The sequence below is a fragment of the Triturus cristatus genome, chromosome 10, assembly GCF_964204655.1.
Source record: "Triturus cristatus chromosome 10, aTriCri1.1, whole genome shotgun sequence".
Taxonomy (NCBI): domain Eukaryota; kingdom Metazoa; phylum Chordata; class Amphibia; order Caudata; family Salamandridae; genus Triturus; species Triturus cristatus.
The window spans coordinates 221,519,472-221,536,109 of record NC_140593.1 but is presented as its reverse complement, the minus strand read 5'-3'; the positions used below and the strand labels follow the sequence as shown (position 1 = coordinate 221,536,109).

Here is a 16,638-nt window from a genome sequence, read left to right as displayed (position 1 = left end):
GACCTCAACATTATCTCCTACGCCGACGACACCCAGCTAATCATCTCCCTCAGTAAAGACCCTCACACCACCAAAACAAACCTCCACGAAGGAATGAAGGATGTCGCTGAATGGATGAAGAACAGCCGACTGAAGCTGAACTCAGACAAGACGGAGGTCCTCATCCGCGGCCCCACCCCCTCAGCCTGGGAAGACTCCTGGTGGCCGACAACACTGGGAACTGCACCGACACCCACCGACCACGCACTCAACTTAGGGGTCATCCTCGACGCCACCCTTTCCATGACTAAGCAGGTCAACGCCATCTCCTCATCCTGCTTCAACACCCTCCGAATGCTCCACAGGATCTTCAAGTAGATCCCCACCGAAACGAGAAAAACAGTCACCCAGGGCCTCATCACCAGCAGGCTGGACTACGGAAACGCCCTCTACGCAGGAACATCGGCCAAGCTCCTGAGACGGCTGCAACGCATCCAGAACGCTTCGGCACGCCTGATCCTCGACATCCCCCGCCACAGCCACATCACCCCCCACCTGAGAGACCTGCACTGGTTCCCCGTCAACAAGAGGGTCAACTTCAAGTTCCTCCTCCACGCGCACAAACCTCTCCACAACACCGGCCCAGCATACCTCAGACGGCTCAGCCTCTACACCCCCACCCGCCAGCTCCGCAGGCCTCGCCCTCGCCACAGTCCCTCGCATCCGAAGAACGACCGCCAGCGTCAGATCCTTCTCCCACCTCGCCGCCAAGACCTGGAACACCCTCCCCACAAAACTACGGCAGACCCGAGACCTACTGGCCTTCAGAAGACTCTTCAAGACCTGGCTCTTAGTAGCAGCAACCCCTCCCCCCCGCGCCTTGAGACCCTAACGGGTATGTAGTGCGCTTTATAAGTGTATTGATTGATTGATTAAACAGCCCTTGCATACATTAATCATGTGCAAAAAGCATAACATTGAGACACTTTTTCTCTCTATATATATATGGAATGGGTCCATTGTATGCATCAATTCATCCAGGAATCCAAAAATCTATACATGAGAAGTGGAGCAGACGTCGAAGTGCATACTGAGGACCGTATGCTTTATAGCTTCATGCTGACCCCAAAAGATCTTTTATATCAAGCTGTACATTGTATACGACCTTGGCTTGAGTGTTTAGGTTTTATGAGTCAAATGACAGAATAATGTAAGGGCGCTTGCTATTAAAGTTATGGTCTGAACTTCTCTAAATAGGTAATAATAAAGGATTCATTATTAAATGTTAAACTCCTTGTGCTTCGGACAAACATTTATGAAACAAACAATGGGTCTTTACATAATACCCGCAGAAAGTAGTTCCCTAAGAGTTCCATTACATATGGACTTTAAGAAACATGTATTATACCTCTGAAAAAATAACCAGTGTAGCTAGTATATCCACTCTGCTAGCTTTGGAACTTTCTCACTACCTTTGAGGCTTGACCATCTTAGTCTGAAGGCCTATTCATTGACAGCTGCCAATTTGTTTTCTCCCAACATTAATCTAAATGTGATTTCAGTGATGTAGGAAACATGTACGTTCCTTGCTGTCACCACGTAAAGCTATGCTAGGTTTGGAAGAGGTAGACAAGAGAAAACTGCTATTCTGCCAGCACCCTGCTAAAGGCAGGAGTGGTGTTACAGAGCTGCAAATTGAAGAGTGACAAAAACAGCAGAGAGGGGTAACATTGGTCTCTGCAAACGACTGAGTGTGCCGGACAGAATGGTACTGCGGCAAAGACAAAACTCTACCAAGTGGTATATACAAAACCGAGTTCAGTGAAAAATATATTCCAAAGGCATTTAAGAGGAAGTAGAATGCCTTTAAAAGGATTCCCATAGCCTGTCAGTGGTCTTACTCAAAGCAGGCAAAAGCATGTTTACGTTTACAAGCATTTTACCATACATATGGAAACCTATTTCCCAAAACAAGTCAGAAGAATGCTTAACAATGACCAAATGTTTTAATGTTGCAATATTTGTTGTATTCATACTGAACAGCATAAGCTCAAAATAAACATCTAAAGGACAATGAACGGATTTCTTAAAAATATTTCTGAATTGTCTTTTTGGCACAGGATATGAAAATTAACTTTAAGGTATTAAGGAGCTATTTAATAATGAGGAATTTAAACTCTTTACAGTTCTGCAGGGACAGGAATAGATGTTATTTATATTATGGTTATAGATTAAATTATTTTGCTGTCACGGCTCAATAGACAATAGCAAACCAACGTAAAATGCTTCAGTACACGTAAAAATTTTAAAGCAAGTAAAAACCCTTGTGTGTTTCAGAAAACAAATATAAATAGTAATATTGATTTTTTTTAAAAAGTGAAAATGGAACATACGTAGCGGTCTAACTTCCATCTGAACCACCACTCGTAGACGTTTCCGTTTAGCTCAAACAGCGTAGACACAGGCCAAAGGGAAAAGATTTTCTCAAATAAACCCTATAAAAGACAAAATAAATATCGCCACATTAAACAAGCAATAATTAATAAATTACATACACAATTAAGAAAAATTAATGGTAGTATCTAAACATCTGAAATATGAACACGTTTTTAGGTCTCGCCTAGCGTTGGCGCGCGCATGCACTCCTCGCCGGCGAGAGCTATAGTAAATAAACAAGATTTAGAAAGGGACTTGAATCCCCACCCCTCTTTCCGATTGGCTTGCGTCATCCGTTATGGTAAACAGTGGCGCGATATCGGTCTTTGTTGTTACCGTCCTTTCGCCTTTTGGGATGGCCTATGGCGGCTGGCCCACGCCATTTTTGTTTCGGTAGCTTGTTTTTTTTATCACAAGGTGCTTTCTTATTTATTTTGTTCTGGGTTGCGTGGAGGAGGAAAGCTTGGAATTCTATTGTCTGTCCCTCGCAACGCAACCATTCAGTAGGCAGAATTGCAGACAGCAGTTGTCCCCGGCATGGAAAGAGCTTAGTCACAAACGCTAGTCGGAGAAGGGCCCTGTGAAGCAGCGACGCCATAAAATGGCCTCGCACGTGATGAAAGAGCCCTGGCACGAAAGAAGGGGGCATAGACAAACACACGCTTCCCTTGGCGACGGTGCTTTCCGGGCCACTCTCTTCGAAAGGCTGCCGTAGTGCGCGGCGCTGATGTCTATAACCGGAATCACCTTTGCAAAATGCTGCACTGGTTGCAGTGTGTTTTCATTGAAGACCTAAAAGGGACTATACCCCCCCCCCACCCTCCGCCTTCTGCTCCTGCACCCTCACCTCTCCTTCTCCACTATAACCCTTTAACCCTTTTCGCGGTATCAGTGCAGACAGAACCGCCTGCAACACACTCGAAGCCACCCCTTTCCAACCAACAGGATTATACCTAATAATGCACGTGCAAACAGTTAGACAATACCCCTCCTTTATTGCTAATATTATTACTAATAACAATGGTAATAATTGGAACAGCAACAATGGGGCCCTTTGAAAAAGCCCCACTGGGAAGTAGTGACAGGGAGAAAGTAGTATTACTTGATAAACCTTTCAGTACCTGACCGGTGCCAGTCTTCAGAGAATAGCGCTTAATGGACAGATTTGTTTTCTAGCACATTATTTACATGTGCAGACTTACCAACACACCAGCACATGGAATAATCCAGACACACATCTTGGAGTCCAGGAACATGGACCCAAGCACAGCCAGCACCCCTCATAAAAATGTGTTTCCGCATTGAGACTTTTGTCAGTGATTGTTAATATGTCATAGAATGGAATGTTGAGTGGACCAGTAAGTATCACCCCAGTTACCCTGCACCCCCTCCCCCTATGCCTCTAGATGGCCCAGGGTACTCTTCTCCGGTTGTTGCCTGTAATTCAGATGGTGAACGCCTATCTGAGTTTGTATGTTTAATTAGCCATTCTCGCCTGCAATTGGTATATGTGTGTGCGCGAGAGGTCACCTCTAATGCACATATGGGGCAATGTGTCTGTGGATAAGCCTTCTCCTATTTCACAGAGTATGTGCGCGCGTGCCTCCGTGCTGACAGGCTGTAATGCACCTATAGATGTATACATTTTTGCTTCTGTACAGTAGGCCCGGTATCTTTTTCCATGACGTATGTTTATGCATGATACACCATCAATGCAGAATTTACAGTATGTGTTGGTGTTGCTGATGACCATATCGTGTTTTGATTCGTTGGCACTCGTGAACACATTTGTATTGACTTTTCAAAAACACGAGGGGATTTGCACGTCTGTTGTACAGCAGGTACAGGGTATGCCTATGTTAGGGACCGTTTTTGGTTGATATGACATCGTGTTCCTCAGGGCTGTTATTCCTGATCTATGTATGTATTCACACATTTCTCTCTCTCTCTCCCACACACGTGCGCAAGCGCGCCCAGACCCTTCCGCCTCAGACTGTTTAGGATAATTGAATCTCCGAACAGACTTGCTCCTATAAAGTGAGAGACAGACAGGCGTATCTCGAGCCACGTGTGTTTTTATTTACACTTATTTCACCCATACATATGTCGCTAGTATGTAGCACATTATTGAAATGTAATATTGCAGAATGCTGGCAGGTTCCCACTGTGGCGCCTTCGCAGGCTGCACACAACATACTTTGCCACGCCTGGACATGTACGCATGCACCCGTAAGACACACTATAATTATTATAATTCTAACAAATCGCCTTTTTAATAACCAATAACGTGCAGTAATTGAGGACAATGGATCTCGGGAAATGGCAACGAGGAATGCACGGACGGAGTGCAAACTGTGCCTCAGGTTACATATCGTTACCTGATTAAGGCTCCTTAACCAACTGAGCCAGTGTCAGACTGACGTATAGGGCAACCAGGCAGGGAGGGCCCCAGGGCTGGTCTGGCAAGGCAGTGTGTGCACTGATTTTTCTGGCTCTTTGTTGGCCTCTTTTATAGTCTGCTAGGCCAGGTTTTTCTGTTGATTTTCCTAATATTAAAACAAACATTGCCTGTAGCACGGTAATATCCATGCAGACTTCCATGCAGTGTGCCTTTCCAAGTTCCAAACTGCCGAATTTGAAAATATGGGCCACTTTTTGAGCCTTCTAATTCACTAACTAGAGGCACTTTTATTTTTGTGCCCAGGCCTATCTTCTGTCCCAGTTTGACTTTGAACTGAGCTATCTTAACGCTCAGAGGTACAGGGAGCTAAGTAAGTGGAAGTTGGAAGGGCCATCATAAAACAACAGAGCATCAGAGAGAACTGCACAGTGATGCACTGGGAACAATGCAGCACGGGTAAAGCCCTGATGTGTAAAAGAGCTAGTAATACATGATTTATAGGTCACCCAATATCCCCAAGAAAACGTGTGTAATTGTAATCTTTCCCCTATTTTTAAGTCGAGCATTCGAGATCTCTTGTATATACTTCACTCCCGCTGCTGTGCAGCCAGTTAAGTTCTCCTCAGATTCTTTTCTGTTTGGGGGGCTTGATTTGACATAGTGCAGAATGTGCTTTGTTTGGTTGTAGCGCGTTTGTTTTGTTTGTAAAGTATCGCTCTTGCGCTAAGCAGCGATTGCCTTGTCACTTTGATTTATGAATTTTCCCCATTGTTCTGGTAACGTGAGTGAATTAGTTTAGTATTCTTGTTTCGCTCATATCGCGCGTGTGTGATCGTTCGTTGCCGCGGGAGTGTTTCTATCACACCTACGCGGGGACTTTGCTGGTGTGCTCCGGACCTCCCGCCGCCTGAGGGCGCGGGAGGCTGTGGCGAGCGCAGCGCATCTCTGCGGTTTCAACCGTCTGTCAGAGACGCGCGCACGTTTGTGTTTACACGGAGCTCCTGGGCGGCTTACTACGCCAATTCTGGTCTGTACTTCGCTCGCGAGCTGGGTAGAACAGCTCGCAGCGTTTGGTTGCTTTGACGCTCGTTTCCCTTGAGAGTGGGGATTCGAGTCACGTACCGCTTTTGGAAGCGCCGACGCCTCCTTAAAGGGAGGTCTGGTAACGGCCATTAGTCTTTCTTTGTGTTAAAGGGGATATTGCCAGCCCAGGGTTTTCTGAGTTATTTAAAATTTGTTTTCACCAGCTCCTATCCCCTTTGGGGTCAGTCACCCTATTGATTTGTGGTTATTACCACGCGATAATCTTGTAGCTGACACCCAGCTCTGCTATAATTTGCTATTGTGGCACAAAAAATTGTTTGCTTTACCCCTCAGGAAAATGGAGTTTTATGATGACTTCCATGAGGAAGAGGAGGACCCCTTGGCGGAGATGCCGTGGGGGGATGCCTTTTATGAGGTGATGGATACCTCCGTTTATAAAGCGGTTGACCAAGCCATGTCTCCTTTGGAGGACAGGCTTTCACGCAAGATTGATCAGGCATTTTCTCGCCTGGAGCGTAGATTTGGGTCTCATCCTGCCCCATCATCCCAGGACATCCCTGGCTCGCCCCCTCCTAAATGTCCTTGTTCACAGGGGGTAGATGTGGACGCTTTTGAGCGCCTCAAGCAGGCTTTTAATGACAGTCAACCGGTCAAGGGTTTAAGGGACTCCCTACCTCCAGCTCTGGCTCTTTCCCCAGAGCCAGGTCCTTCAAGGGACGCTGATTCGAGCCCGTCCCGTCCCTGGCTTCCCTCCCAACCCTCCCAGCCCCTTCAAGTGCCTTTGGTTCCCTCTGATTCGCAGCCTCCACCGACCCCTTCTGACATGTTAGATTTTAACGACATAGTGCATCCACGGTCTTCGGACTGGACCCCTGCGGAAAAAGTCGCGACTTATGTCACAGAACACATTAGAAGGCCACTTGAGAAAGAGGCCCGCAATTGGCTTAGGGCATAATGCCCCCGTCCATCCCTGGAGGGTAAAGTGGCCCTCACCCCGGAAATCGACCCTAGAATGTCCACATTTTTGCAAAAATTTATCAGGGACCCCAAAAAGGGCATTGATAGATCTTGGAGAGCGTGCCAAGATAAGCTCTTGGACGTCCTTGGACCCGCCACTAAACTTTAAAAGCTTCCGGCTCCATGATTTCCCCTGAGACACTATCCGGCTGGGCTCAGCAAGTAGTGATTTTTTTGGGCAATGCTAACTGCGCCCTGTCCACCGAGAGTCGCAGGTCCCTCCTTATTAAAATTGATCCGAAACTTGGAGACCTAGCTGATTCGGAGGCGGGTGCCATTGCCCAGGGGGGACTATTTGGTGAACCATTCATAAAGGAGCTAGGTAAATTTGTCAATACTTTTACCTCATTAGATAGAGCTCAATCTACAATTAAAAAAGTGTTCCCTCGTGTTTTTCGAGGGGCCGGTCGAGGGAGGGGCCGCTCAACCGGTCGGCAAATTCACCAATACAACCAGATAGGCCCTGCCCAGTACCAGGACCAGTCCAAGTTCGGAAATGTTTACCCCACAAGAGGTCGCCGAGGCAAAGGCAGAGGATACAGGGGAGGAGCGTCTAACGCAAACTCTGGTGAGTGTTCCCCTTTCTTCCCCACAAAACATAGGGTGGAGGCTGGTAAATTGTTACGAGGCATGGTTGTCTATCACGCACGACGCATGGGTGCTTCAGACGGTGAGGGGTTTCCATATAGAATTCGTCAGGAACCCTTTACAAACGGTCCCTCCACGGCCCATTCAGTTTTCACTTTCCGACACACAGTTGGTAGACGAGGAAGTGGCCTCCCTTCTTCTCAAAGGCGCCATTTCGGTTACGTCACCCCATCCGAGCGGCTTCCTCAGCAAACTCCCTTTTTGGTCGACAAGACCGACGGGGGCAAGCGCCCGGTTATAAACCTAAGCGAGTTCAATGGGTGGTTGGTTTATCGCCATTTCAAGATGGAGGGCATTCATCTCCTTCGAGATATCCTCCGTCCTCACGACTGGATGGTCCGCCTGGACTTGAAGGACGCGTATCTGGTGATCCAAATATTTCAGCCACATCGCCGATTTCTCCAGTTTGCCTGGCGTCGTCAGGTTTACGAGTTCAAGGTTTTTCCTTTCGGTCTCTCTTCAGCGCCCTGGTGCTTCACCAAGGTGCTCAAGCATGTGGTGGAGTTTCTAAGGGCTCGAGGGGTAAGACTGATCGTTTACCTAGACGATCTTCTCTTGATGGCGGCCTGTCCTCGTCTTTTGACGGATCAGCTGCGGATGACAGTAACTCTATTGCAAGATCTTGGTTTTGTGATCAATGGGAAGAAATCCCTCCTTCAACCCGCTCAGAACGTCACCTTCTTGGGGTTCGTCATCGACTCCACCGCCTCTACTCTAAGTTTGCCAAACAAAAAACTGGCAAAGATTTGTCACGAGTTGCGACGGGTTCTGGCCACCCACCGAGTGTCCCTTCGTCAGTTGGCTCGTGTGGTAGGACTCCTGTCGGCTTCGATTCAGGCTATCTTTCCAGGCCCTCTCCACTACAGGGCCCTTCAGCGCCTCAAGGCTTACTTCCTTCGGAAGGGGTTTCTGTACTCCCACAAGATCCTCTTGACCAACGATGCTCGAGAAGAGATCCAATGGTGGTTGACGTACATGGAGGCATGGAACGGGAGGGCAATAATTGGATCCGTTCCAGATTTAATTATCGAATCGGACGCAAGCAGACTCGGTTGGGGCACGCGTTGCGGAGACCTTTCTACGGGGGGCATGTGGTCACCCGAAGAACAGAGGTTACATATAAATTGTCTCGAGCTGCTGGCGGGCTCGTTTGCCGTCAGATGCTGGACGAGAGATTTGGTGCAGTCGTGCGTACTCCTAAAAATGGACTACATTTCAGCAGTCCGTTATATCAACCACCTAGGAGGCACCAAATCGAAGGATCTGTCGGACCTAGCAGCAAGTTTCTGGCAGTACTGCCTGGAGAGTCAAGTTTCTGTCACAGCGGAATACTTGCCGGGCCGCAACAACGTGGAGGCAGATTTCCACTCGCGCCACTTTCGGGATACCAGCCTGTGGAAGCTGAACGTCTCGGTCTTTGCGTCCCTCAACGGCCTTTGGGGTCCGTTTACAGTGGATCTTTTTGCGTCCCGCCTGGACCATCAACTCCCGAAGTTTTTCAGTTGGAGACCCGATCCCCGGGCAGCAGCCACGGATGCATTTCTCGAAGATTGGAGCAAAGAGTGGGCCATGCGTTCCCTCCGTTTGCGATGATCACCCGTTCCATAGCGCAAGTCCGCCAGCAGCAAGCGGAATTAGTCCTAATCACCCCGCTTTGGAGGTCTCAAGTGTGGTTTCCAGGTCTTCTGGAACTTTCCTGGGATTTTCCAATCCTACTCCCCCGGTCTCCGGATCTTCTCAAGGATCCGTTCGGCGCTCCTCATCCTCTAGCGTCCTCCAATTCGCTGTGGCTCATGGCGTGGAGGATTTGAGGGGTAGATGGTAAAAACCCCAGGCCTTTCGCGAACGGCTGAGGAGCTCATTTCCAAAGCATGGGCGGACAGTACGATTAAGAGGTACAAGTCCGCGTGGGGCAGATGGTCCCGTTGGTGTTTGCGAAGGGGTCTCGATCCCCTGGTCGCGGACGTGGTCCATATCGTAAACTTCTTGGCGAAGCTTGCTTCAGACGGTATGGCCTATAGGTCTATCAACACTTTCAGATTGGCCATTTCCTCTGGCCATGGCCCGGTGGGGGGATCCTCTGTGGGAGAACACCCGTTGGTTTGCAGACTGTTAAGAGGTATCCGTCTTTCTTTGCCACCGGAGCCGAGATATTCGGCTTTATGGGATGTCAATCAGGTCTTGAATCTTTTCCTCCCTTGGCAGCCTAATAGATTTTTATCCCGTAAGGAGTTGTCAGCTAAACTTGCAATGCTCCTTTGCCTGGTCTCTTGCCGAAGAGTCTCTGATGTGCGTGCACTTGATATCTCCAGTCGCATGTTCATTCGGAAGGGGGTGACGTTTACCCTTTTACGACGGACAAAGTGCCACACAAGGGTCATCTCCTATCCAGAATTTTCGGATTCTCCAAAGCCGTGCGTGGTCCTCTGTCTTAAAGCGTATGAGGAAATGACAGACGAGTACCGTCCTCCGGGAGAACGCCAGCTTCTCATTGCGCTCCGGAAACCCTTTAAGGCGGTTTCCTAGCCCACCATAGCCAGATGGGTTCGTTGGGTGATGCAAGAAGCAGGCATTAGCCTCAGAAATTTTGGAGCGCACTCGGCAAGAGGGGCCATGGCGTCTAAGGCATTTTGTCTGGGTGCTAGCTTGGAGGACATCCTCAATGCGGCGGATTGGTCCTCAGATTCTACCTTCAAGCGTTTTTACTTCAAGCCAATTATAAATATGGCTCATTTGGTTGTGGGCAAGCTTTAAACAAGCATAATCCTCGCCTCCAGTCCTGACATAGAATGAAAAAAATTTCCTAGCTATCGTAACGGAAAGTTTCAATTCTATTAAGGACTCGGAGGCGAGGATTATCCCGCCCTATGCTCTTGGAAGAGATCCCTCCCCGTATGGAGGTAGGTATGTTTCCTTTTTCCCTATGTCGGAAACTGTTGTTGCTTTCTCATGATTGACTTAAAGGATGTTGGTATCGTATTCTTTCCTGAAAAAATGATACCTAGGGTTGTATTTTCCTCTGGAAAATACGTCCTTGTTTGTTTCAGGATCGGAGACCCACAAACAGGATTCCTGAAGACGATGATTTGGCTGTCTTCGCGCTCCGAAAGAGGAGGACTGGACACTAACAAGGGACTATAGGGTTACTGAAGAGCCCTGATTGGACACTGTCTCGGTCATGATTGGTTGTTGACACTGTTTTTGTAACTAAATTTTTTTCCCAATGGTTCATGGGAAAAGTAATTTTGTTAGTTTCTTCCAACGCTGCTGTTCAATAAAGTGAAGAAAGAAGGCATAATCCTCGCCTCCGAGTCCTTAATAGAATTGAAACTTTCCGTTACGATAGCTAGGACATTTTTCATTATCCAGTTAAGTCAATGGTGTATGTCGTATTCCATATCAGAAACTAAATTTTTAACTGGGCGTCAAAAGAAGCACGCCCCAGGGGTAAACAATGTCCTAGGTACAAGACTTGATAATTAACACAATTGTTGAATTTTTCCCTCGTGCATAAATAATTCGAAGTAGGCTATGCTCCTCTTAGTGATGCGCCCCTGGTATATCTATGAATAAGGGAGCACGTAGGCTAACTTTAAATGTATATGATAGGATTCCAACCAATCTAGTTGCAAAGGCCGGGAGAGGACCTTTGCCTTTAGGATGTCCACCAAGTGCAACCTATTAAAAAAAAATGTGTTAAGTCTTAAACCTACAAATCAACCCGTCTTCCAAATTGGTAACACATCAGTTCAAGAACTTAAACTTTTAGCCCTCTCCTCAAGTCTCTGTACGCTGTTTTGATCTGCTTCTGAAGCTTTTTTCGTCACATCTTCCCAGTTAAAGGTAGACACAGAGTAGCCAATGGTAGCAGCCGAAAAACCACAAGAAGGTCCACTGGGAGAGTGTAAATAAGTTGCTTGTAGGTCTATGGCACGTCTTGTCCCAGCAGACCAAAGTTCATGCTCTTGAAAATTACAGGCTGGTAGGGGAACGCAGGGAAGAAAGGGAAATTGCCTGTGTCATCCAGGGTTGGCACTGGAGGTGCAGCTTCATGACTGGTGTGCTGCGGTGCAGCGAATCATATAGTTGGAGAAGTGGAAATGCACACACTGTAAGCACACCATGGGGACGTAATCAAGGCTATGATTTGCATCATCAAATAACATTATTTTGTGTTCAAGATTCCATTGGTAGGCTGAATCCTTACAATCGATAAAGAAGAAATGATAATGAAGGAATTGCTAATGGGGGCATTGTCATGAGACCAGCACGCACTGCAGCAGCTAATCACAATGTAGTAGTAGACATTCAATAGGTCGTGGACAGGTTTGGAACATGGATGAGAGTGGCAGGTGACGCAGTAGCATTAGGTGAATCCTGCAGTGCATACCAAGAGAGCTAGAAGAGCGTACAGGAGTGCACTAGGGGGCAGGCAGGAGATGTTTATATCCATAAGCTCAGCGGCCAGTTGCCTGTCAATGCTGTGGCTGTTGTAGGCTACTTACTGTAGGGTGACACTAAGTTACCAATCAACCGTAGCCTGCTCTGATACAGCCCACAAGAGAGCCAACAGAGTTGACCAAAGTCACGAATTGCACAGTAGAACTATAGGGCAGTGTTGGCAAGGAGGCACTTGTTTCTTATATGCCATTAGCCATTTCAAATAGGTGATATATGTAATTTTTGTCCAATTAGTAAGAAGAAGAGAAATGAAAACAGTAGTAAAAAAGAATAAAAAGAATAGGGAAAATTCAGAAAAGAGTAGGACATGGGGCGAAATGGAAGAAGAAAACATGAGAAAATGAGTAAGCAGGGAGAAAATAAAGCAGATAATAGAAAAGGCAAAAAGGAAATGGAAACAAGTATTTGCAATGCAATAGGTCTCGGATTTTCAAGAGTTTGCTATTGGCATTATAAATGACAGTGCCCTTTATTTATCTGTTTTGCTAATTAACACATAAATAAAAGGCATTGTCATTTACAATGCCAATAGCACAAACTATTGTAAATATGAGACCTATTCAAAGAAGCAGCTGCCATTGTCCTGGGCTGCTCGAAAAGTGAAAGTATGTATGGCACGCTGAATTGTGCAGGAAAACATGTTGTGCCTGCAGTAGGAGAAACTCATAAATGAAAATAGCGCTTACAGACTAAAAAAAGACATATTGTGTAACAACTGAAGTAAATGGGCCTGTCCTCATAGGAGGTTAAAAATGAAGACAAGGCGGTACAAAGGAGGACCCAACAAGCCTATTAACGAATCAGGAGCCAGCATTTTTGAAGGACAATGACACAAGCCAATGACTAATATGGGCGGAAAGTGTGCGGGGCTTCTATTCCATACTCCAATAAAGCATGCCAGAGAGCAGCACATGCGCTGCCCAGGCTTGAGCTAAAAAGGACTTTATCTTGGGCATATAGAAGTAAGGATAACAGTTAAGGACTGAAATTAGAAAAATAAAGGGAGGAATCAGAAATGGAGAAGAAAATTATAAAAGGGCAACAAGAAAGAGGAAAAAGGAAAATGTAAGGAGGGTGAAAGGGAATAAAAGGTTGAGTAAGAAAAAAGGAATGACAGGAAATGGGTAAAATGCAATAATGAAATAATATGAAAGAAAAAAGTGATAGAGAACAAACTTAAAGGAGTTTGTGGTGATGTGGTTGAGTGAGCAAGATAAAGTGGCAGGAACAAAGCGAATAAGAGAAACTAATGAAGAGAAACAGAAAGAGGGAGGTGGTGAGGAAGAAATGGTTTGTGAGAAAAAGAGATGGTTAGGCAAATTCACCATGAAGACTAATCAGCTTCGTTAAACTTGGAAACATTTGACGTACGCATCAACTACCCTTATTTAAAAGACTTCCCTAGTTTTGCTTTTGCAGCCTGATGATTCGGTTACACCCTACAAAACAGTTTCTCGGTGTGGGGGGGGGGGAGGGGGGGGGGGGTGGATCATGCTGCAACTGGTTGCCACAACTATGGATTAGACTTTCTTGTGGGCTAACATTCACTATTTATCTGTCCTCCCACCCACTCCAACTACAAAAATATAATGGTATTTGACGAGGAAGGCAACTCTTCGGAGCCTTTATTTGGTTTGATAAAGTTAAGTCAAAAGCTGCCCTTTTCTAAAATGATAAACATTAAAGGGTTTGACAGATTAACAATGAAATTGACAATTTAGGAGATTCTGATGTCATCCAAGGATACTTATTCCAAAAATCATGCATAATCGCCTTAAGCTGGCAATTATGTGATGGTGCACACCCATGGAAAATATGCTTCCTTAAAAAGTGTGTCTATTAGAAGTGTAACACCCTGGGAAAGGCGAATACCAGGAAAAGGTGTGGTTAAGTGAAACACAACACCAAAGCAAACTGAAGTCTAACAAAAAAAAACACAATAGACAAGAGTACATAAGGCCCAACGATGTAAGTATAGCCACATAGCAACCGAAGGAGGGACAAAGTTTATTACAATTTATTTCTTTTAAATCATCTTTAAACGTTTTTTATAAAAAATGATTGACTGGGAAACAGACATACGCAACTTCATTGAGTTGACTAAGTAAAAATAACATTCTTACACTTCGATTGCTTCTGTGAAATGTTATTACTTGAGCCAGTGAATTCCATTAGATAGTTGAAGCAGAATAATTACTTATTTGACATTAAATGTACCTATTTCACGGACTTGGCAAAAAGACAGGTCCCTCACATGAAAAATATTTAATGAAACAAAAAAGTGTTTTTCAATTCATAGTCTTCACTGCAGTTTGCAATTAATTAATCAAACCAAACAGAGATGACGGGAACAGGATTTTATCTGTATATGTTTTTTCTATGTTAGGTATTTCTTCTGAGGGCCATCCAAGCGAGGCAGCCAGATAACATACAATGGGCGAGAAAGCCAGGTAAGAAGAGGGCAGGGAAGGAGCATACCAGAGAGACAGAAATAGAAAGGGAGAGGGTCGGGGGAGGAAATAAGAAACATGTTGTTATATGTGGAGACATCCAGAGGTGTGACTTGAAACGTAGAAGAGCAGGGTAGAGGCCACAGACTTGATAAGATCAGGGCCGCCGTTAGCGGTTTGCTTTACGTGGCTTCCATGGGATTATGTTTAGCCACTATTGGAGTAGTGGTGTGGCTTCGTACTTTCCTACATTCTGGGCCAAAAAACAGGTACGATTTTTCCGGGTTTCAAAATAGTAATTAGCATATTGATGATGTTCCCGCCAATGATACAATATAGGCTTTTGCTTGAATTAGGCAGGTACCAGCATAGAAACAATGTCCATGCTACAAATGTACAACCAGTTATATTCCTTAATCCCCAGGTATAACAGCTTGCTTTCATTTAGTAGACATCTAACCAGCGTCACCACTTCCTTTCTTTTTCACACCCATTTTCAGATGCTTCACGTGGTCCTCTATTGTTAGTCAGCCAGTGATCGAATGTGGAGATCTGTATTGCCACTCTAGTCTGGGTCTTCATTCTCAGTTACCAGAGCCAGTACGGGGAATGCCTTTGTGGACCCAGAATTACTAGAACCAATCCCACATATATACTATTCCAAGCTTGTTTCTGTATGCATTTGGATTTACTGAGTGCTTTGCCACACTGGTTAACATTTGGAACTGGGCGGGGCAGAGACCAAGGGGGTAATGTTTCACCCCTACAAGAATGGGTCCCTCAGTCCCCTGTGTGTCTTGTCCTTGCTTCTTAGTCTTTCTCAAACTTCCTCTAACTCACCATTTCCTCTCTTGCCTTCCTCTCCTCTTTCCACTCAACTCCTCTGTCGCATTTCCAGCATCAATTCTTATTCATGCTGTCTGTATTCTTTCTACTCACCTTCTATTGAGCCTCTCTTTTTTTCCATCTTAATTAGTTCCTTTGTCCTTTCTCATCCTGTCGGCCACTAACCTCCTTTTCCTTTCTCCCTCTCCTTCCTTGCTTCTCATTCATATCTTTCACATCCTCCACTCTGATCTTTCCATCTTCATTTCTATGCCACTTTTGTCACCTTCCCTCTTGCATTTCTTTCTTTCCTTGATTATCTTTCCTATTTCTGCTTCTCCCCTCCTTACCTTTTTTTGCCTAACTTAATCCCTTAAAATATTGTCTTGCAGCTTCACTTCTCTGACCCCAAACCCTTTTTTCTTCTCTTTCCCGAAACCGTCCACAAAGCACAACATTGTGATGCTGCAAAGCTACGTGTTATAGGCAGTCACAGTGCAGCATATTTTTAGATATGGTATTAACCAGTACCATTGGTTTCTACCCCAACATCCTTAACAGTACATTCATAAATACATAGAGAGGTTTTCACTCCGCTTGATTCATTCAATAGTCTGTTTAAGTCTTATTCACATTGTGTTTCCACAACACTATACAGCAGGGCTCTCCAAAGCCAGTCCTGGAGGGCCGGATCCATGCCAGATTTCAGCATATCCCCATTTAGATAAATGTAATTATCTTAAAAATCTGGCATGGACCCGGTCCTCCAGGACAGACTCTGGAGAACCCTGCTATACAGCCTGGGGAAAGGGTCAGAACACTTCACCCTTATTTTGGGAGTGATGGCATTCTACTGCCATCCACACACAAAATAGTGCACTTCCATGGCAGACTTCGGAGGACAATGCATGCTTTTTTTTGCTATTGATTTTTCATATTTTTCTTAGTGAGGGTTTTGCAGCTCCCCATATACTGCTAACGGGTCCTTTGTATGTCTTGACATGCACGCATGCATACTTCATTAGCTAAAGCCTGGAACAAAGCATTCTAAAATAGCTTACTGCCAGGATGCATACTTGTCCACATAATTGGCCACGTTGGAATCTTTGTTAAGCTTCATTAAAAAGATTTGAAGATGGTCACCTATGTGTTCTCAAGCGGCCATTGTAGAAAAGCTTTGGTAAAACTTTTGCATACAATATTCCAAGACGGCCACCAATTTGTGTACATGGTACACATGTATGCCTTTGCAATAGCAGCCATGTTAGAATATTAGTGTTTATTACAAAAAGGTTCAAAGCTGGTCACCTTTGTATTTGATTGCATATGCACATGCCCATCTTTTAATGGTTTTTGTTATAGTTTAACAAAAAGAAT

General features: G+C 45.4%; 1 protein-coding gene across 1 annotated transcript in view; it reads right to left on the bottom strand.

Annotated features, from left to right (window-relative positions):
• CASD1 (CAS1 domain sialic acid O acetyltransferase 1) overlaps positions 1–16,638 on the bottom strand; it is a 224,404-nt gene that overhangs the window by 44,005 nt on the left and 163,761 nt on the right. Inside the window, exon 14 of the mRNA XM_085630840.1 lies at positions 2,373–2,474. Coding sequence (XP_085486966.1) covers positions 2,373–2,474 — 102 coding nt within the window. The remainder of the gene's footprint in view (positions 1–2,372; positions 2,475–16,638) is intronic.